This window comes from Ixodes scapularis, unplaced genomic scaffold (assembly GCF_016920785.2).
Source record: "Ixodes scapularis isolate PalLabHiFi unplaced genomic scaffold, ASM1692078v2 PGA_scaffold9__187_contigs__length_104089568, whole genome shotgun sequence".
NCBI classification, from domain to species: domain Eukaryota; kingdom Metazoa; phylum Arthropoda; class Arachnida; order Ixodida; family Ixodidae; genus Ixodes; species Ixodes scapularis.
The window spans coordinates 2,770,976-2,794,069 of record NW_024609884.1 but is presented as its reverse complement, the minus strand read 5'-3'; the positions used below and the strand labels follow the sequence as shown (position 1 = coordinate 2,794,069).

The 23,094-nt window shown below is 44.7% G+C and overlaps 1 protein-coding gene and 1 long non-coding RNA gene across 2 annotated transcripts; one reads left to right on the top strand and one right to left on the bottom strand.

Annotated features, from left to right (window-relative positions):
* Positions 1-4,836: 4,836 nt before the first annotated feature.
* On the bottom strand, positions 4,837-22,930 carry LOC8041401. The gene is made up of 6 exons (XM_002414638.5): positions 22,562-22,930; positions 21,512-21,735; positions 20,336-20,489; positions 16,942-17,073; positions 15,870-16,082; positions 4,837-10,306 (listed from the first exon to the last, which is right to left on the bottom strand). The coding sequence occupies exons 1-6, from the start codon at positions 22,665-22,667 to the stop codon at positions 10,155-10,157; spliced, it is 981 nt and encodes a 326-aa protein (XP_002414683.1). The 5' UTR covers positions 22,668-22,930; the 3' UTR covers positions 4,837-10,154.
* LOC120841005 lies at positions 12,526-20,345 on the top strand. The gene is made up of 2 exons (XR_005715672.3): positions 12,526-12,695; positions 15,729-20,345. It is a non-coding gene; the product is annotated as an uncharacterized LOC120841005 (long non-coding RNA).
* Positions 22,931-23,094: the final 164 nt, after the last annotated feature.

Here is a 23,094-nt window from a genome sequence, read left to right as displayed (position 1 = left end):
TGACAACAATCATTTGCAGTTTTTAGATATTAACATCACCATCAACGAACGACGTGTGTGCTGGATGTATCGACCTCGTGCGCGGAAAGAGTTACTTCCTTTTGATTCAGCGCATTCAAAGACTGTTAAGAGAGCTATTGCAACTACGTGCCTGGAGTCTGCACTGCTGAAGTCTTGTGACCATCAGGCGGATGCTAGTTTTAAATATCAAATTTCTAGACTGGAATTAGCTGGCTTCCCGTGTTCGGTCTTGGTTTCTGTGGCGGAGACCGCCTTACAAAAAATGAAGGGGTTGAAAAGAAAGGTCCCAACGAGGCAGAGAACAAAAAGACCAGAGGTCATTCCGTACATACACAAGGTTGCCCACAATCTGAAGAAAGTTGCAACCAAGTACGATGTTCCAGTTGTATTCTCTGCCCCAAAGAAGTTGGCTGGGTTGTGCGCCCGCATCTCTGATGAGGAGGCAAAAGCACCGTGTGACAAAAAACACGTCACCCCTTACGTGGACTGCACAGTAGGTGTGGTCTACGAAATCCCCCTGAGTTGTGGAAAGGTATACATTGGCCAGACGGGGCGGTGCATCAATGACCGAGCACGGGAGCACGCATTATCAGTAAAAAATAAATATGGCTCGCCTTTGCCTATACACCAACTCATGTTTACAAACAAACCGGAGCGCCCGGAGCGCCCCTAGCGGACGCTACCGGCGCCGCGCATGCGCGATGGGGGTGTGGGCAAGGAGCTCGCCGTCGCCCATAAACAAACCATTGAAATGCGATGTTGTCGGCGTCGGTGTGAGTTCCCCTGCCCTTTTTCGCGTTCGAATTGTTGGTTCTACGTCTTCCTGGCGATGTCTGACAATCTTGAGCGGTGTTAGCGAAATTACCGAGGCTCGTTACACCGCAAAACTTCACGTAATAATTTGACATGTGGCGATTCATTCCGCGTGGACGCCGCAGATTGTACGCTGAAGCCTGATTCACATGATGAGATTTCGCTCGGAATTTTCAGTCGCGACGTCGCTCGGGCTGCAAAAGCGTGAACCGTAGCTGAGATGGTCGACGACGATACTGAAGTCGCAAGCAGAATCGGACCAACTGAATTAGGCATAACAACAAGTCGGTGTTGGTCACTGGTAAAAATGACTAACATCTCCTTGTATCTACTGTTTACATCGAGCCTGCTTACCAACCTTCAAATTTGAGTCTTTTGAGGCCTGCACTCACTTCTTATCGCAAGTACCGGGCCAACATTTGGTCTACGGACCGGCGTCGTCTAAGAGAGCAGACGACAAGCAGAAACGTTTGAAAGAGCAGACGACAATTCGAACAATCAGGCGGCCGTTTGAACTTGAAGACGCACTGAACATAGTCCACAGGTGGTCTGCACAACTTGACAGTTTTCTGGCGTTCATGTTGGAACAAAACAAATAAATCTGATGACCAAAAGTATCCGTGAATTCAACCCAAAGTGCTTCCCGCGCAAGCAATCGTTGTCCGACGGCGTCTGCTTTTCCCTTTTCACGGCACATATCCAGATTCTCGACGAACCGAGCGCGTGAAAACTGACCTTCAAACCTTTCTCGACACTTCTGGTTCGGCCCCAGTCGCGGCGTTTTGACGAGAAGGCAGGTTTTTGCCTGGTTCCTTTCAAAACAACGCAGAAATACACGTCTGGCATGGGGACTTCTGCCCACAGCCCCGGACCGGAAGTGCGACCGACGCGCCACCACCGCGCCGTGACGTCACAGAGATGAGTTCGTGTATACATTGCAACACGTGTGGCTGTGTTCCGCAACTTCAGCAGATGCGGATACTAGGAAGAAGCCGAGAGACGGTCGCTCGAGAGCTATTGGAAGCTTTCTTTATCAAAAAAAGTGGGACGGCATGTGTCAGCGACACTTCTATTGTTCTTCATTGTAATGAATTTCAGTTTTTGAATGATCGGGTGAAAAATTAATCAACTTTTACGTGGTGCTGCTTTGCCTGTCGTGTGTATATATGTGTTCGATTTTCCAGAATAAAACTAGTTGAAAGTTAGCGCCTGTCCTGTTTACTTCTTGTCCTTGTTTCTGTTGCGCTATTTTATATGTTTTACTAAGATGAACCAACTAGCCCAACAACGTACCTTACTTATCGTCCTCGGTTTTTTTTTTTTTTTTTTTTTTTTTATATATATATATATATATATATATAGTTGCTTTGCGTTTTTTTTTTTTTAGGTAATCATGAACCAACTGGCCCGAATTGTCTCCTTAAAGGGGCCCTGCAAGGACTTTTTTACTGGTTTTTAATTTGCACCGAACCTGAGCGCACTGAACGCAGTAACTTAGTGAAACTTTTCTTTTCTTGAAATTCGCTTTATTTTAAAAGTTATAGCCAAATTAAAATTTAAAAAAAAACAAAAAAAACACCTCCCTTATGACGTCTTTGGTTGCTTGAGTAGCCGTGAACGAGAGGGGTAGTGAGCTCATCGAGCGCTCACGGCTGCCGCTCTCCGTGTCGACGGCGCGAGAGAGCGCCACTAAAGCATGTTCTGGGTTGGCTGTATGCAGTGGGCGGCCAGAGCGGCTCTCATTGCATTTGCTGCGTGATTAAATGACACTTCATTGGCCACAAACGACAGCAAACACGGGATAAAGATCAGTTCAGAATGGGAGCCACTTTGCGCTGCCATACCGCGAAACAGCCAAACCGCAAGACAAAGCTTCTCGCCGAAGGCCTTCGGAACGCTCGGAGCCGGTCGGATCCTTCTGTCCATACGACAGCAGCGCCGCCGCGTACGTCCGGGACCTTTCCGTGTCTGCACCTGATCCCACTACTCCTTTCTAGTATGCGCCGCCTGTCCTACCGCTTGGTGGCGGGTATGTCGATGGGTCATTTCTTGTTTCCGTACTTCATAAACTGCATTCGTTTCTTTTCTGATCTAAAATACTGAACAAAAACTACTTTTATAAATAATTGAAACAGTTTGCACCACTTATATTTTGTATTTCAACTAAAAAGAAGCTTTTAGCGACTCTGACCTGTAGTAAGCCCAGGACCAAAAACGTCACATTTTTCGCGCTTTCGGTACCGCGGGTCGCCTTCGTCGGTGGAGGAGGTTTCCGCGTCGTCCGGTTAAAATATGACACACTGATATTTAGTTACTCTCTCCGTGCCCGCTGGCTTGCCCGAACCCCAAGAGACAGGGAAAGCGCAAAAAAGGTAGACAATTAAATATGATTGCAGGGCCCTTTTAATTGCTTATTTTTTCCTGCTTTTATGTTTGGAACTATCTCCAATTTTGCCAAACCTTGTTGCACGCTCATTGGTGGAGGAAATATTTGCTGTGCGGGTTTGAGAAATAAGAGCCTGTGTCAGCAGTGCACATTTATTGCGTTGTAAAACGCTTCTCTTGTACCAAATTGAAAATTCCTGATGGTTATAATTTCCTTATTCAGTGTTCAAGCCTTCAACGTAAGTCCTTGTTTTCCTTAAATTCGCTCTTAACACCCATTCTTTTTATTGATATTCATTGTTTGTAGTATTTGTACATTTTGAATGCTTTTATTGTGCAGAATGTAAATGCCTTTGAATTCAGACAGCTGGGAGAATAGTGCTCTGTGCTCTCTTTGTTATCAAATGCGCGTGTAGCCTCATACATGCAAATGATGACAAATGAACTGTGCAAGCCGCTGTCTTCCCACATCTCATAGTCATTGTCCAGTAGTTGAAGTGTACTTGTGCTGAAAGTTATTTGCAACACATATCATTGACTAAACCTGAGAAATGACATCCTTTCGAAGATTGCACGTGCGCTAAGCGAATGCCTCTTTGCAGTCCAAATGGCCACAGAGCAGAGTTCCCTCCCCCTCTTTCAGGACTGATCTAGGCTTACAAAACAATGGATTTTCAACCAAAATAATTCCTATTTGCAATGAATGCCACAGATGTAAAGCTGTTAACAACATATTGTTAAATTTCTCCGACTCGATATGTTGAAGGCAGTTAATTTCACGTAAAGACTCAAGATGGCGGAGAAGTAACTGATGGGCTGGACATAGACCATTGTCCTTTTCATTTATTTAAGCCTAGGATATCTATCATATACTTACGCCAGCTGAAGCCTTATTATCTAGCTTTCAATTACTTAAAAAGATGTTTTTTTTTTGTTTTTCAAAATGAGTTAAATTTTTGTGAAGCGAAACTTAAACAGGAATCTGTGCTTATTGGGCTAGCTTTGAGACGTGTACCGCGGCCACCTTTATATTGTTTTTTCTGACATAATATGACCGATTTCAGAATAATACCTTTCAGAAACAGTACTTCGAATTTCAGCCCAAATTAGCATTTGTTTTGGCTCATTTAAAAAAAAAAAAACACGAATTTTTTTTTTTTTTTTTACACAAGTCTTTATTTTATTGCATTAACATACTGAAACTTAGACTTTCTAAAGGTTTGCCCAGCATTTTTAGATGTAAAACAAAGCACATCTGGCTTGAAGAACCTAGTTCTGTAGAAATCAATATGATATTGTGGTAGGAATGTATGTGGAAGTTAGTTGACCGCATTATAAGACTGCTTCTAATTTTTCTAGGGTTTTTCAACTACTACCTGGAACAACAGCACACACCCGGAGGGAAAAAAACTTCTGAAGGAGGAACTACTGCTCGTCGGAAACAGATTGGATGGTATACCTATCACAGAAACTGACAGACATTGCCCGTGATCACTTCGCTCAGGATGCAAGCTAGACCTGATTACCAAATGTTAAACCTGGTACCATTACCCCTTTCCGTATACCCTTCACCACTTTATATTTATTAAAGTGTGCTTTGTAATTTATAATGGGCAAATCTTTTTTTTTTATTTTTTTTTTTTTATTTTTACCAATTGACCATTTTTGGAAACACTGGTTCAGGAGGTTCTGTGTGAGCATGTGCTCGAGTGAGTGCCTCGACCAAGGAAGCTAGACGGCTAGATCCTGCTGGCTCCATTGAGCTAGCTGCTGTCCCCAACGTCCCTTCTGCCTGTTGTGGCAATCGTGGCAATGGACCTTTTTCCAGTAACAAGCGCCGTCTGGGGAGTTGTTTTCGAACAACAAATGAAGGGCAGCTCAACTTTTTTTTCTGCCCATCGGAGTACATTAGCATTGTGCCATTGTATTGATCTATTGATCTTCGTTGCCTTTTACGACCCATACTAGCGTATATTCAAACATGAATGGCCAAAAAAGACAAAATACACGCAAAGATGGGTGCTGAATATGTTGGTCGACCGGAACTTTGCCCAGCAAAAATGGCGACAGCGGGAGGCAGTGCCAGGAGAAGGGGTGTACGCATGTGCAGAAGCTTACTGGAAAATGGTCCATTTGTTGTCCCCCAAGTTCCTTCAAGGAGCTTTCCTCTTCCTCCTAATGTGATCAGCAGTTTCATCCTGGGAATCCTGGAACCCCGTTTTTCGCCAGGTGGCACCAGTTATTTAAAAAATGGTGGATTGGTCAGCTTGCCTATGCAATCTTTTTTTCTTTTTGGGATTTATGGTCTGCGACTTTACTAGACATTCCTGTGTGCAGTGTTGGGAATACTTTTAAGTACATTGTACTTAAATACTACTTCAAGAAAGTTTAGAAAACTAGTCCTTCAAGTATTTTTTTTCTGGTACTTTCTGAGAAAAATACAACTCTCAAGTTTAAAGTGCATGCCTCAAATTTGGTATTGTTAAATTTGTGTCACACAATGATGCTTTGTCAGCAAATAAGTGTCTTGTAATTCGATTTTATGTGTTAAATAGTTTATTGGCGAGTGTAGAACAACTAGTCTGTGACCACTTGACTTTATCCAATATTCGCCACCATTTCCAAACATAACTGATGCACCCCTAGTTATCTCTGGAGCAATGTATACCGGTTTAAAAGGTGCATGGAAGATTGTGTTAAAAAGTACTTTTACTTTACTTTAAAAGTACATGGTATTTATAGTACTTTAACTTTAAGTACATCATACCTGGAGTGCTTACTGTAAAATCTCGAGCAAGCAGCGTCCTCAAAATCTGGAGATAATCATGTTAAACTGGGGGATGGGATGTTGTGCATTTTGCAAATGTTGCAAAATTGATAGGTGGGTGCTTATGTGGAATGGGCAGATGTTTGGTATTTTACAGTACTACTTTACTTGAAGTGCATAACCTCCAATTTACTTTTTACCTTACTTCAAGCACTTTATTGGTGAACTTTACCCAACACTGCTTGCAGTCGACCCTCTTCAAAAGTCTGTCTAGCATGGGCAGATTTAAGGGGGGGGGGACACAGCCACCCCACCCCCAAGGTCCACTTTTTTTTAATGAAAGAAGTGCCATACATTACTTGAAAAACCAGGACAACACTTTCCCTGCGCTATCTCTTAGCAGACACCCCCCCTTCCCCCCCACCACCACCAAGCTTGACCCATAAATCTGCCCCTGCTGTCTAGTCACCATCACACACATACCCAAATTCTAGCCCACCACATTGTGGCTTAGCCTGTGTGGGCGTGGACAAGCATGTACCGCTTGCATTGAGGTTGTTTGTGAAGCAAAAACTTAGGTGTGAAATTAACGAACACAGTGCAAGCTCCCATGTCAGCATGTGCTCGCATGTCAGGGAAGGCTATATGCACAAGACCTTGGCTTTGAAGCGGGTTTTTGTGGAACAAATGCATGCGTTAAAAAGGCATGTTTCAAAGAATCCTTCGGATGTTTTGGGGACATGCTGGGGTCGGACAAATTGGCTTTGACATGTCCTCAGTATGTAATTGTGTTGTCTGGGAAGGGGTGAGGGCTGGTTCATGTTTGTCACTTCAGTGCATTCACACATCACAGACAAAAACAAGCAGAAGTTGAAGGGATTCGACGTAGAAGAGGCTTCGGTGAAAACGCAAAAATGTTTGACATGTCAAATGGCTTTGGCTTACAAGGCATACAAGCCAGAGCAGTGGCACCCTTAGATTTTGAATATCATCATGCGGAGGTAAAAACTTATATCGTGATAGGGGAAAGACGGGCAATTGCAACACCGTCTCTGATGTCCTGTTTGGTTATTGTGAATTTGTTGACCGGAGTACAAGACATATAGACCAGTGCACGACTTACATCCCTGGGCGCCTGCAGGCTTGAAGACTGTACCTGTGCAGCTGGCCACACGCATGTCCCAGTGCTTTCCAGATCACTGCTTTATTAGAGTGGTGTGTCACAGGCGAGCTGCACACACACAGGCTTGCACACTGGCACGTGTTCTCGTAGAAAACAATGATATGCACCAAGCTCCCCAGAAGCAGCTAATGCAGCTAACATGTTCACAGTTCTTATAAGGAAACCTGACACTGCTAACTTGGTCCATGAAAATGAAAATCTCACAAACGTTCAAACATCCTTGTGAACGGGCGATGCCTGTAGTGTGACTCGTTAAGAAGGAAGCAGATATTTTTTTCTTGCACTTTTTCTTCAACAGCAAACAAAAATGGCCGCACTTCATCGACATTCAGTGTATCTTGCACTAATATTATGCTTATAATCAGTGGGGCAATTATTTATAGCATTGACCAGAGCAGACTCATCAGAGTGTAACATTCAAGATTGCCTATGTTAGCACTAAGTTGCTGTAGCTATATAGAGTCAAGTTACAAACCATCAAGTTTCACTGCCTTTGCTAATCATTTGTGATATGTCCCCAGAAACTTGTGTGCTGAACGTAAAAATACTTCCATCGTAGTTCCACTGAAAAAAAAAAAGTATGTTAGAAACTTGAAGAGAATGAGTATAAAAAATAGTCAATATATACACTCAATGAACATGATATTTGTTCACCAATAATGAAATTAGAATATTATCTGAGCTGATTTAACGTAAGACTAATGCGACTCTAATGACACGGAACAAAAAGAACACGGCAGGTACACGGACATTTATCAGAGGAATGCCGAACACCAGGTTCACGAACACAAGAAATATAATCACGGATTGAGATTGCAGGTGAATATGACTTAGTCTTTGCTTTCTGTGCAAGTGTATGTCATTGCTCCCAATAAGAGAATCGAATGTTGCGTTATCTGGCTGATCCTAGCTCAGACTATGTACGTACGTTGTCCTAAACAGCTAGACAAGTGTAGCGAGGGAACATTACTAAAGGTGGTCCCCCATATTTTGTCAAATACTCCATATGTGGCTAATTGGTTCGGCCAGTTTGCTTCAAAAGGAGTAGCATAAACTACTCCGTTCCAGCACAACTTGACAAAGAGCAAGCGCTGCTGCGCCCTCGAGCCTGTCGGAGCGATGAAACAAAGTGTGTGACAGCTCCCTGTAGGAGGTGTGCACCACAATGGTACGTTGTCATGTGCCCGACGCTGATTCGCTCGCTAGGTCCGTAGTTTGCCAAGTTGTGGTGAAACGCAGTAGAGTGGGTATTTGATTCCCTTTCCTCAATATGGCAAACATAAGGACAATCGAGGGTTGAACCAGGGAGGCCCATTCCATCATTGTTTGCATACCCTCACTTTGCAGAGTAACAAACAAAATGCTGAAAAAGATTGGTTGTTTGCTTGTTAAGACTGCCATCCATAAAAAAAAAAGGTATCTAAAAACACTGCAGACGTGTGCCCTCTACAAACAGACTAACAAGTGTCCAGCTTTTTGTGGCATTCAGAGACATGCACACTCACAAAGAAAGGGAATTTTGATGCAAAGGCCTGCTTTACACACACACACATTACTATGTACAAACGCATAACTGAGTGCCTTTCTGCATGTCTGCGCACATAGAATCCTCGCACTCTTTCAAAAAGTGCACTTTTTACCATCACTGTTTATGGGATTTGTTGCTTTGATTTGACATTGGCTATAATTAGGGTTCCGTGTTTTCGGATAAATCCGATAAAATCCGAAAACCCATGCCAGTAAAATTTTTGTCAGTTCAGATTTATCCGGAAAATTTAAAATTTCGATGTTACAATGGCAAAAATACAACTAAAAAACACATTATTCTATAAGTAAAATTGGCCAGAGCACAGGGTCAGTAATCCTGAGAACAGGCAAAGTTTTGTTTTAAAATATCCGACTTTTGACAAAAGGGGGTTCTCCATTTATCTCGTTGTGTTTTGTTCGGGACAACAGGTCACTAATTTTGGGTCACGACAAAAGCCACTGTCCTAGTTTTCAGTTTGGGCTTCTTGGAAGAAGGCGGGGTTGTGTTTTTATCACAGGGAAAGCTATGATCATGGGAGAGAGGGGCACAGCTAAAGGTTCTATCTCATCGCTCCACTTTGCTCAGCAGAGAGGTGGACTGGGATGGGAAGAAATTGAGCTTTCCAAAAAGTATGTCAAGAATTTCAATCATTCTAAAATATCAAACTTACTAAAGCAATGCTTGCAAATTTGTTGTGGGACAGTTAGTATTATCAATGGCAAGGGCATGAATGCCCAATCCAGCTGGAGATATAGTCAATATAGGTGAGTTCTTGTGAATTTAAGGCAGGTTTGGTCCGGATAATATTTGTTTTTTATATTGAATTCTTGAAAATTGGGCCCACGGCAAAATGAAACACCAAATTTCGGAGAATCGGGAATCTATAATAAATAAACTGAATTTTTGGAAAAAAGACTTTCCGAATTTTACGAGAAGTAAATTCGGAAAACACGGAACCCTAGTTATAATACACAGGCTTCGTAAGAGCGTCAGTAATGCTCGAGCCTCCGCAGTTAGATTAGGATAAAAGAAAATCAGGCACATACAGTAAATCCTCATTTCTCGGCAAAACACAAAAGCATAAAAAGTTGAGGACAACCAAGCTTGGTTGTCCAACCATAAAATACACCAAGGACAACCAAGCATGCAACAAACTGTACAGCGACATCTGTTCCAAAAGGATTGGACATTTGATATACTATGGAACTGGTGGCAACCCGAGCACGTTCCCACTTCCGAATGGCCGTCCTACGGTACTGCGCCTAGACCTTGCGGAGCAGGCATGTCGATGCCAAGAGTGCTCTTTTGGACAGTCTGGGAGGCAGAGCAGAGCCGACAGCGGGACCCCACCAAATGCGGCCACAACCTTGGGTGCCTAACACTGTCCTCGAGACGTCTGGGCATGGCAAAAGAAATGGCACACTCAGACGAGCCAGTTGGTGGCATTGCTGGGCCGGTCACTTTGTGGCTGGGTAGTAGAGGCTCTCCTGGGGAACGTGAAAGCCGATGCCGGACGCTGGGGGGTAGTTGTTTCCAGGGTACGGGGGAGGCTTTTCGCAAAGACGTTCGGCCGTGCCTCCGTACACGCCTCCGCTCCCAGGCTGGTGACCTGCAGACGGAGCACGGCCATTAGAGCGCACACCCCTACCCTTGGTGGCACCCGCAACAAGGGCCTTCGTTTGTACACCTCTCTTTCCGACTTGGAGCGAGGCGGGGCTGAGACACGTGGGGACAGAGAGGAGGGACTACAGCATCCGAGCACCTGCAGTGCAGCCTCAAGATGGCGCCAAAAATCTGGCACCTGACGGGTGGCTGCGGGGACTGCGATTCCAAACAATACACTTGCATCGTTGCGCCATTGCGACCATGCAGGGGCCTAAGCTGAATAGGAGAAACCTACTTTTAAAGCCTTTTTACGCTTCATTTAAGTTCACTGAGTAGGGTGTGACAAGAAAGAACTTTGTCAGTGCCATCAAGTCTTAAGGCTCATTCACACAATTGCATTTCACTGCTTCAAGACTACTTGCGTTGAGCTGTTGCTATGGTGACCTTTATGACGAGCGAATGGGGAGGCGCTGCGCTGCTTGACGCAACACAGTCAATGCAAATGTGTGAGCCAGCCTTTACTCGTTGCTTTTGTGTGTGTTGTGCGTCAGTTTGGTGTACACACTGGAAGAGGGAAAAAATAAAAAAGCAAAGCGAGGAGAAGACATTGGGGAGGCTGCAAGCTTTGAGGTTGACAGAAGAAGAGAAACATTGGGCCCTTGCTATCAACCCTAGTTCAAGGATGGGCTAACAGCCCCAGCCAAGCATCATTCCCAACAACAGGACCAAGACTGCCCAAGACAACCCTTGTGAGTGATCAGACTCAATTTTTAGTAGGTGCATGCGTAAAATAGACATGCGATGATTTCCACTTTAACCTTCTTGCTGCGACAGGACCTTACCGAGTCATCTTCAGAACAGAAGCATCCTTTGGAAAACAAAGCTAGATGCGTGAAGGATCTTTATGTAGAGACTGATAATTTGAACTATGCCCTGTGTGAATAGTTGCTCCTCTTTGTTGAAATTATTTTATCCATTTTTTTTTCTTTTGGCTTCCCCTTCAGCTTCAGTCGTGTTCTTTCTTGAGAGACCTCCTTACTGGAAGGACTCGTTCGCATAAATGAATATATGTTGGCGTCATAGCAGCTAGTAACGTCACAGGCTCTTGAACTCCAAAGAAAACCTTTGCACAAATGTCGCGTGTTGCAACTTGAGCATAGTGAAAGCATGGTCTATGCAGCGGATTCAAAGCAGATGATGACCTCCGTTAGGATCAGCCTGGTGCAGATGGGTGAGCTGTTCGTGCCTTGTGGAAAACGTCGGAGGAAGGCACCGACAAAGTAGTCCTCTGTGCCTACTCGCGCTCACAGTGTGCTGCCACCATTACCGGTGGGCAGCCACGCTAGCCACACCGTAGTACGAGTAGCAGCTAAGTAGCCAACGTTAGCTTATATCCTGTTCATCGCGTTTCTCCAGTTTGCCGATGCTGTGCGTTTAACTTCGTCTACCATTATCGTTGACATGGCAAAAACAGTGATAGCTTTTCTCGTTTCTTCTAGAAATGCCATATGTAGTGATACCATTCTCTTGTTGCGCAGTTGATTGCTCAGATCGAAGGGGGAAAGAAAATGGTAATCATTTATTTTTCGCATCCTGTCGCCCAAGGTGCACGTCGATCAACAACGAAACAAGTAGATTGCGGATGTTCTTTTGGTGAATTCTGAGGTTCGGCCTGGCAGCCGAAGAACAATGCTTGAATATGCAACGCGTCTGGATAATCGAGCGATAATCTCCTTAGTCGTTGATATTTTCTAGAGAAGAAGGCACAAGGAAACATTTCGGGTGTGGAAGGCTCTAGAAATACCCTTCACCAGCCATTGTCGTTTCCAAACGTTTTTTTGGGGAGGTCTTCGAGACTTGATTTTCTTTCAGAGTGTGGTGTAAAAACGGCTACGAAAAAGATTTTGACAAAAATACTAACCAAGTAAGAAATGACTACTAAATAAATACTTTGCTTAAGACTTGGCGATTTAATAAACTAATTATAACAATCGCATAGTTCTTGGCACGTGTGGGACTTGTGAGAAGCTCAAGAGAAAAAGCAAAAAAAAAAACGTGACGTGGCAGTTAGTTGCCTAAAGTCACAGTAATGAAAGTGAAAGAAAAAGATGACTAGGTGAATGGATATGGTTGAACCCTTTTAATTGGGTGGCGACTTGCCCCACCTAGCCAAAGGATAATAGCGCCGTCTAGCGGTTTTCTGACAACTACAAACGAGGGTACTACAAAATAGACAATCACTCTTGTTTCCGAAAAACACTGTCGGAAACAACAAGAGTGATTGTTTGTTTATTTTGAAGTGGCCTCAATTTGTAGTTGTCAGAAAAACTGCTAGAGGGCGCTCATTACTGGAAAAAGCTCCATTGTAGAGCAGTGCGCTGGCCATGGAAATGGTAAGGAGGCTGTCTTTATGCTTTCCTCCATCTAAAGGCTTATTCACACGATGCATCTTTTCAACGCGTCACAGTTTAGCGAAATTGAGATTTTGCGAAATCGGCCTGTTCACACGTGGAGTTTGACGCGCGAAACTTGTGATGGTATTGACTCACGAGAATTTTGCCAAACCTTGTCATCTGCACCGGGAATATCAAGCGTTTTGTATCAAAATGATACGAAGTACGCACAGTGTGAAGAGACAGTCTGTTTTATTAAAACCACTCAATAAACTTCGTCAGATTCGGCTCACTGGGTTTACTAGTCCTGCCGAACCCGGGAAAGACCGCGAACGTCAAAGAAGGAAGTCATCCCCAGTCATGTTTATATGCAGTGCTGGCACTCATTGGTCCTGACTGTTGATGAATGTGCACCACGCCACCAACCCGTACTGCTAAAGCGCCGTTCACACACTTGAAACCGAGCAGACCAAGAATAGTATCGCCCGTAAGCACCGCTTGTCGCTCGCTGCCATGTTTGTTTTTCTTTTTTCGGCTTCAGCTCGGATGCGGAATCAGCCAAAAATCAGACTCCTCCAAAAGCTCGCTCCGCCTCGAAGGTCAGACGTCATAGCGAAGTTGAGCAGCCGTTGGCAGCATCCGCGTTTTTCCTTCAGGTGATTCACAGGCCACGGTGAGGTTTCAGCAAAAGATTGCTCCAGAAGCGAGGAGCATGCGCCACTTTTATCGGAGGCGCGCCACTTTTTTGGTGGCGTTCACACGGGGACCCCGTTTCTCGAAACCTAGTTTTGCGACACAAAATTCGCCAACAAGATGCATCGTGTGAATAGACCTTAACACACTGTGTTCCGGTGTAACATGCACATTTTGCCTCTCGTGTCATGTCAACCGCGCAAAGCATTTACTCAGTCAACACTCGGTCTGCTATGGGCAAATAAATGAAAGCGATGCCTCCAAGAAAAAGTATATCTAGTACTACCGCAATCAATGTGAGTGTGAACACCGCTCCCCCCCACAGTACTACTACCGTAATATCCCGAGTCATCGCCCATCCCCGAGCCATCGCCCACCCCATTTTTTGGGCCAATATCGATTTCCGAAAAAACACCAAGTCATCGCCCACCCCTTTAAATTCCCTAGCGCGGACTCTGCGATCCGCGAACACTCATCCTACCCGAATGACGCGGCCGCGGACCTTGCAGTTGGAGGACGTCCGTGACAAAGTAAAACGAAGGAGGGAAAGACACTTCTTTTTGTTTACTCATTTCCTCCGTGAGCGACCCCGAAGTGGTCGTGTATCCGTGCGAAAAGAAAACGATGGAGATAACAAAATAAGAGTTTGGTAACGTAACCGCGGAGTGTTAGGTCAAAGTCTGTCTCCGCCGAAGTAAGGTCACCGCGAACCCGCTCCTTCTTCCCGCCCATCGCGACCGCGGTTGTGCAATATTTTGGGCAAAGCCAAAGCGTAAATAAAGCTTTGCTGGAACGTCCTACACAGACGTTTGCAGAGCGTCCCAACCGCGCATTGATAGTCCGCCGTGCACGGACGCACGTATGTACGCACCAAACAAGAAAGTTGCGCAAGAGCTTGCAATTGACAAGGCGCCCGACTTGGCCCGACGCCAAAGTATTTGCCAACGCGACCGCCGGCTTTCCCGCTTTCCCAGCATTGCTCTTGGTCGCTTCTTTGGTCCGCTCGCTCGTTGCGCCTGGTCGGTTTTTCTATTTTCTTGTAGACTTTTCTTTCTTTTTTTTTTACTAACTAGGAGAACATAATGGTGACATTCTTTCACGGAACAAACGTTCGTGCTATATGCGGATCGGCGGTGTTTCTAGCGCGTATGCAAGCAACAAACTTCGCTATAGTAAAATATTCTTTCGTGAGCATTTTTTTTCTATAAAACAATGAAACTAAATCGAGTTTTGAGCTTGATGTATCTCTTGTGCATCAGCGCTAGATACACAGAGAAAAATAGGCGGTTTTTTCCGCTTTTTTTTCAAGTGTTTGTGCTCACCCACCGAGACATGGCCCACCCCACTTTTTTAACGAATTTCAGGCGGTTGGGGGGTGGGCGATGACTCGGGATATTACGGTAGGTGCGTCTCCGACCGGTGACTGCGTCCAAAAAACTGGTCCCTCCATTTCCGCCTGATGACCTCGTACAAGTGTCGTGCTTTTGCCTGTCCTACTGCAGGTCGCTGACCAGCTTGGTAGCCCACAGAAGCTTCGGTGGCCACGAGCTGGGACGATAGCGATGCTCCCATTCTCTCGTTTCCACAACTTTTACGCCCCACCACCAGAATAGCACTGCGGCTTTTGTGATGTCATTTGTTGCCACTTCGGGACCAATTTCGATACATGCAGGGGAGGAGGCTAAACACAGTGCCCCCTAACCAATTCGATAAAGGCACTTTGCGAATGAGACATATCATCTCAAACGATTGTTGTACCACTCTGCACTTCTGGATAGTCTACTGGTGAAGAACGGTAGGTGGAACTGTGAAACAGTTGACCAATGACAGAGAGCCTTCTTTTGCCAGCAATGTGCACCAGCAAAAGTAGATTATATAAATATTTTTTGAGGGTAACTTTTTTATTATTTCCTTATCGTGCGCTTTGCAAAAGCAGAAAGCCGCAAAATGTGTTGTCACATGCAAGAAGTTATCGCGGTGCAAGCATAGGCAGTGTTGTTTGTTCCCTGAATCCATTGTAAACCCATTGTCAACTTTCTCGCAGCAAGTTCCACGTCGCTCCAAGTTATTCTCACGCGATAATCATTCTACTTCAAATGGTGGAGGTCACGGTGGGCGCACGCAGGCGACCTGGAAGTGAAAGGCGGCACAAGGAGCGCTGAAGGCTACTGTTCTTGACCCCAGCATGCATTAATGCAAGGTGCACTGGTAGTACAGCAAATCATGCGGAGCGGCCTTCACACTCATATTGGTCATGACAGTACACACGACACCAGCGAGGGAGTGGCCACGATCTAGCTCTGTAAAACTGCCCGTCCTCCAGATTCTAGCTTGTTTCAGGGCAGCACTGGCTTCCTCATGGTGCCATTGTCTAGCACGTTAGAGTGGCCAAGCGGGCACAGGAGGCATGCGTGAAGCAGGCAACGTCCATCCAGGCAACGCACGGGGGAAGAAGCAAGGAAGGCGGCATTACACGCTTACTGGGGAAGGCGGCCGCGCTGTTGTTGCCCTGTGCCTGCAGCGCAGCCGAGGCCACGCCTCCGCCCGGCAGCAAGCCTGGGGTGCCCAGCCGCATGCGTTGGCAGAGGCAGAGCACCCCGACGCACAGCACCAGGCAGGACACGAGCACCACCAGCGTCAGCGTCACAAACAGGCTCACGCCCAGGCCCAGGATCTGGCTGCTCGATGTTTCGTCTGCGTGAAAGGCCGTTTGTCCGCTTAGCGCAAGACATATGGGCCACCAAAAATGCTCTCAAGAGAGCCTTCATGTGGCACGGTGCAGTGCTGCAAGGCAGTTCGAATCCTCATTCTCCACACACTCGAAAAAAAAAAGGAGGAAAATGATTATGCTTTTTAGAAATGCGTTATTAGAAGTACAGTAGCAATAAGCAATAGGATGTGCACTGTGGAAACAATTGTAATCAGTGTTTGCTTTTTTTAACAACTCGTAGTATGTTTTCAACCTGTTCAACTTTTTGCTCCATATATAAAAACCTAACACTGGGAACAGATAAAAAGAAAAAAAACGAAACCGTGTGTGTGTTGCTTGTCCATTTGTTTTTATATGTTCCCAGTCTGGGGTTTTTCCTGCGTTTTTCCACTCTTCGTTGCTTTTTGTTGCAAAGCTGGTAGCAATTTACTGGCGTTCCAAGACCTGAAAGCTGTGGATTATTGTTGAAACACGAGACTGATGGGAGGAGAGAGGACGAAAGGTCTTACTCCCATTTAGACGTGGGGCCCTGCCCAACAAGTGACTTGTGCGGGTGCTACAGAAAACACAGGTGCAAGCCCGGTACACAGCCTTGAGTTGAAACAGATTGCTTCTAGAAAGTTGCAAGCAGAAACCTGTCTTTTATCCAGAGATGTATGGATAAAACCCTGTATTGGGTACATTGTAGGTCTGCGAGGTACACACATCCACTGCGTGACAATGAGTGATTAGGACAGGGCTACCTACCTAAACAACTGGTGCTATTGTTTGCTCTACCTTAAATAGGGAACGACCTAAGGCCTCGCCAGTTGGCAAACGTCTGCAAGTGACCAAAAAGCGCACCAATGCAGGAGGCGTAGCCGGTCTCGTCACTGTTGTCCCCGCAGTGGTTCACTCCGTCGCAGGTCAAGTTGCTCGAGATGCAGAAGGTGTTGCGGCACTCGAATTCCCTGCACTTGAGGTCGTGCTTGATGTCTGCAGCCGCCAAAGAAAGAAAATGACAAATGAGCTAGTCAACTTCCAAACAAAAACAAAGCGCTTTGTGGTCCCCCACCTTTGTCTTTTTGTGGTGCTTTTCGAAGCACTGCAAGAATAAACTGCACCCAAATTATTCCCAATTATTCTGCTTGCCAAGTGATACTACTGCTAGTTATATTCTGATTTTGTTAATCTGGCGTCGAGCTCGTGCTGAGACACAGCCGTAGTCACCATTTCAAGAAGGGTCGGCTAATCTATCTTTTTTCATCCCTTATTATCGAGTGTTTCAAACATTCATAGATTTTAAAAATCGGCAACACATGCAATCTAAATGAAACCCATTAAATATATTCGTGACATAATTACGCCTTATATCTTGTATGCACCTTTAATGTGTGGTGTGGAGAATTTTCCTAAGAAAATGAAACTTGCAAAAGGGTCAGTGCTGTGTAGGAACAGGAATGCCCTGTCCAATTACAGACCTCTTATGCCTATTTTTTCTAAGGGATTGGAAAAGCTTATTTTGTGTCCTTTAGATATGTTCTTCGTTAAACACACACCATACTTTCCGAGTCTCAGTTTGGCTTTAGGAAGGGAAGATCTATAGAATCTGCACTCCTCTTACAAAAGGAGGTAAATAACACTGAAAACAAACTTTTGATATTAGGCATTTCTATAGGTAAAGCCTTTGATTGTATTAATCACCAACTACTTGCTGACAAACCATTATGGCATTCATGGTTCATTTGTTTCACTTTTGTCTTCATGTTTAGAAGGATGTAGGCAGTCTGGTCATTTATTGCCTCTTCTGCCGATCAGATATGGTGTCCCCCAAGGTAGCTTATTGGAGTCCTTACTCTTTAATATATATAAATGATATTACTATAATATTGACAAAGGCACTCATCTTATAATGTATGCAGACGACACCAAGTCTGTTCTTTTGCGATGTGGATGCTGATAACTTAATAACCGAAGGAAATATCATGCTCTCCAAATTTGCAAAATTAATTAAACAAAAACCAAAGCAATTTTATTTCTATCAATCAATAAACAAGGTGTCCTAAACAAAAACTTGCCAGTTTAATTGTTTAATTTTATGCTGATTGAGCTGGTGAAAAATCATAAAACATTAGGCATTATATTTTCAGAAAATTTGTCTTGAGAAAGTTATGCAAAATTGGCGGTGTCCTTGCTAGACGTCGTGCGATTCTCCCCGAAAATATTAGATTACAAATATAATGTGCATTATTTAAATCTCAAGAACTAAATTATTGCCATCTTGTCTGGGATACAACAACAAATCAAATCTTAATAGAATACTATTACTTCAAAAGAAAGTTTTGCGCTCTATCGGAAACGTTTATTCTTTTAGAAATACAAAATTATCAACATATATCAATTGTATGAATATCTCCTGACTAGGTCACCTAGTTTTTTATCCCCCGAAGTCATTAGTTTTTTAAGCATACATTAAATTTAACCAGAAATACACCCACTATCTGAACCCACTCCTTAGAGGAATCCAATGTCTCTCATTATCATACAAATTAGTTTGCAATCCCTCCATTAGAACCAGTGTTCCTTGTTTTCTGAATTTAATTTTCATCATATTCTGAGTTTATGCGAGTTTTTTTTTTTTTTTTTTTTTTTTTTTCATATTCCCAATTTTCCAAAATTCAGAGTTTAATTTTGAAGTGTTTTCTATTTTTCGAAAATAAATAATATCTGGATGTAATGTGTGCTAGATTCAAAAGAATGCACTTGTATCAAACAATATTTGGCTGGATTTGGCGTTGGTGCCCCTGCCATTGGCAATACTAATGTGTCCCACGACAGAACTTGCAAACAAGTGTAGCTTTGATAAATGTTGATGGCTTAAAATCACTAAACCCCTGGAGGTAGTCGCTGGGAAGCCCATCCTATTCGATCGCCCTACGCCACGTGGGGTGGAGTGGTAAAGGGTGTAATATAGAAGCTTCAACTGTCCACCCCCTATTCCCCCATTATGAACTCTATATGGTTCATAGCTTTCACTGTTACAAAAACGCAACCCTTCCTTCCTGGTAGCACGATAGTATGGTGCAAGCTAGAAACCGGAGCAGTGGCTTTTGCTATGATCCAGAAGTACAATGATCACCTGTTGTCCTGAATGAACTTTGACGAGTTAAACGGCAAGACATCTCTTGCCAATGATAGGAGATTTTAAAGGAAACTGGGAACCTAACCAAACTTAACTTAAATCCGAATTGATGAAAATTTTACCGGCAGATGTTTTTCAGATTTATCCGAGAACATGGAGCCCTAATTATAACCTACTTACATTACTCAATAAATATTGCATAGATATATCATTGACATTTATAGTTAAAGAATGGAAATCACCATACCTACTTTTTGTATAATATATAGGGTGTTTGAAATGCCGAGGCTGGATTTATAATGGGCCGTAAAAATCAGTGCCTGCACGTAGCAGTCTAAACTTTTCGTCAAAGGTGTATTTCGCAGGTGGGTTTTACCTTGTAAAATTACAAGGCGTAGCGCCCTTTCTGTTAAAAAGAAAAAAATGGGGCCGAAAAACTTGCCAGGGTTAACGGCAGATGGCAACGCAGACAATAGTCTAGTGGCGGGGTATGTTTGGCACGCATATTGATAGACGACGCTACCTCCCATTCCAGCTTGCTTTAAAAAAATATTGAGACTGCCCTTGACGACCGCGGTCTATTAAAATGAACCTAATCTTTTTGTAATGTGCCTTTGGTTTAAAAATAAATGGGGACAATGATAGCAAAAGTTGAAGTAACAAAAATAAAATGTGGTTGCATTGCTGCCGACGGATTTCGTCTGCTTTCTTTCGCTGGGGCATGGTCAAGCTTCCAAAGATTTGCTTCCTTTCCACAACTCGGCATCTGTACATGCAGATGCAAATAAAATTATTTGCGAAGAAAACTGATGTGAACCAAAAAGCTTTAAAAAAGCAGTGTCTCTCTGCCCATGCCCAAAGGTGACGTATGAGAGATGCAGCGTGCTTTGGTGGCATGCAGAACGATGCACTGCACCCAAGAATTATCTCCCAAGACTGGAAGGCACAATTGAAATGCTGGGAACCTCTGAGGTGACAAAATGCCTGCTTCGATAGCTATCCGGTCGTCCAAGGGCAAATAGTCCCCCTTGGTTTTCGGATAGCAAAGTCCAGCTCTAAACTGCACTTTGAAAAAGAGTGTTCCCAATTTGCCTCGTGCTCAACATAAAGTGGTACCAGGAAGAGAGTTGTCCTTGTACGCCGTGATGATGAGCTTGAAGCCGTTGCCCTCGGGGCTCCAGCTGTCAGTCGTGTACTTAAGGGTCACATAGTTGCCCTGAGTGAAGATGGTCCCGACGTCCGAACGCGTGCTCCGACATGAGAGATCCACCTGCGAGAGGAGGGACCTCATTAAAACTGGTTTGGGCTGTTGGTCCATGGTAGGTATAAGGTTTAAAAGCGCAAACTGACAGGGACGATAGAAAATAACACAAACGACAGGGACAAGGCGCTACTCTCAACTTATTTATTGCAAGACCGTTCAACGCTTATATGCACAGCTCATCTACCTTTTACATTTCATAAAACAGATGACCCCCCAATCATTGCAACCATTCGGGGGGTCATCTGTCTGAGCATTGTAAGCGTTGTGGCTGCAAACCGCTTTTAGACTCAACGACGTTCTAGAAAAAAGCAAAAGAAAAAACAGAGCGGGAGATTATAGAGGCTTTCTTTATTAAAAAGAATGACAAGTGCATCAGCGCGCCATCTGTTAGCCTACTAGATGAAGAAGTGACTTATCTAGATGGGTGTCTGTAAAGTGTTTTATTGGCTGTTGGCATTGTTTGAAATGTAAAAGGTAGATGAGTTGTGCATGTAAGCGTTGAATGGTCTTGCAATAAATTAGTTGAGAGTAGCGCCTTGTCCCTGTCGTTTCTGTTATTTTCTATCGTCCCTGTCAGTTTGCGCTTTTAAACCTTATACCTACGAGGGACCTCATGTTAGGCCACCTCTGCACTCTGCTGGAATCAAGTTCCCAGAACAAGGATTTTTTGCCCAGGAACCTTTTTATACTACGACTGAAAATTACAACTTGGGATGAACATAGGCTGTGCCATGGCATTCTCGCTAAGCGCCATTGGACGAATCTGGCACCCACGCTGAGAAAAACTGGAGAAGTAGGGCAAATGCAGGCCGACCAACTTTTCCCTAGGTTCCGCCCACATCAGTTCGGGCGTAATCCAAAATGTCCCCCTAGTAATTCAAAATGTCAAATGGAAATTTTGTTTGGGTTTGGTGCCCCTCGGCTAAGTTCACTAGGAAGACCCAGTACCTGAAAAATGGAACTGTGCGAGATTTGCAATCGTTCTGTGGCACATTGTGCGCAGCTCTTGTAGGCACAAGGACGCTTACCTTGTGATTCCCAATGGTGTGGGCACTATCAAAGATGACCAGATGGTCGTGGCAGTCGAGGGCGAGACGCTCGAAGCGTAGCATGAAGCGCTGCAGGATCGAGTCAGTCTGGAATGTCACCGCACACTCCAGGTTGTTTTCGCTCTCCGAGGTGAGCACGGCACCATCTATCTTCTTGTACTGGGGATAGTGCCGGTCTCCCATGCAGAGTGACGAGATGTGAACTGAAAAAGTTGCCGGTCTATGAGTTCTCATGCTTCAATACAAATAAAACAAAATTTTCAGCAACCCAGGGGCAGCTGAACAACCAAAGAGCTACAGAGATCTCGGATACCTTAATAGTTATGTCTGGGCATCTAGTCTTTGAGACAAGGAATTATTCAAAATATCTTGTAGATAAAGTCATTTTGTGAAATACAAGACAGACATTAAGCAAACATTTTCACCGTTATCCACAGTATATGAACAGGCGAGCAAAAGCATTAGAACTGCTTTTGCCATCATGCTACTATTTCATAAACATCAGGATGCTTATGGAATAATAGCACAACATTCCAAACTACATTAACAGTAGAACCATGCACTAATAGAAAAAACATGCGCCAACAAAACGTAGCAAAACATGCATCAGCTGGAAGAGCATGCGACCTTGTCTTCTTAAGATTCCCGGGTAAAGAGCTCCACTTGAATACTTCAAGGAAACTTGATCCGATAACGATGTTTTGCAATATCTGTCAGATGAGCATGTGCTGGCAGCATGGGGATGATTCCCCATATTGATCCAGTAATACATCTTGGTGCGAGTCTCGGTAAATAACAGGAAGCTAGCTAGCCAGACCCTTTTGAATGCGTATAAAACAATTCACGTACAAAAAAGAACACGAAGGAATATTAGGTCACCGGATCATTTTATGCGCTCCTGGGAAATTCTCCCATGCTTTGGCCATAAGAAAAGCTCGCGGTAGCGTTGGAGGGAATATTCGAGCGAGGGAAACTCTTCCCTCCATTTTCTGCGTCGGGGAAAGGTGAGCGACGCCAAAGGGCACTCACAATACTTGTTCCGATCCGCGAAGGAGCCGTGCCTGCATATGAGCAGCGAAAGCAGCAGGAACTGGAGCACCACGAAGGACCAGTGGTCCCGCTGAACGCTCGCCATCTTGACTTTGGCCGGCCTCGCGAATGGGGACCCTGCGGGGGCGCGCTATCCCCTCATCGACGGCGGGGGCCGCTCTCTCCGACACGCTCACGCTTTCGTCTTGCTGGTCGGACGAAACCTCGCCTTCGAAGGCATTCCTGCTCGCGGCCTCCGCGCTGCCAAAGGAGTCACCGCCCCCGGGAAAGAGCGCTTCCCCCTTGGGCCCCTGCGAGCTGTACTCGACGCCGACTGAGGGCGCCACCGCCTTTTCAACGCTCCTGGGCCAGCTCCGGCCCCCATCCAGCGCCCGAACCCGCCGCCGGCTCGCTCGTCGACCAACGCAGCCCATCTCCGTGTTCACAGTGGGCCAACGAAAAACACGCGCGTTCATCTGCCTCTCTCATTATGCAAACTACGGCAGAAATTGATTTTCGCCGCAATATTGCCG

Coding starts and splice junctions, on each gene's coding strand:
- LOC8041401 (XM_002414638.5), bottom strand. CDS start 22,667: ATGGCGAGCGTTCAGCGGGACCACTGGTCCTTCGTGGTGCTCCAGTTC. Junction 16,083..16,941: donor CGGCTACGCCTCCTGCATTG/GTGCGCTTTTTG, acceptor CCTTTCACGCAG/ACGAAACATCGAGCAGCCAG. Junction 10,307..15,869: donor CAGCGCGGCCGCCTTCCCCA/GTAAGCGTGTAA, acceptor CTCCGTCTGCAG/GTCACCAGCCTGGGAGCGGA.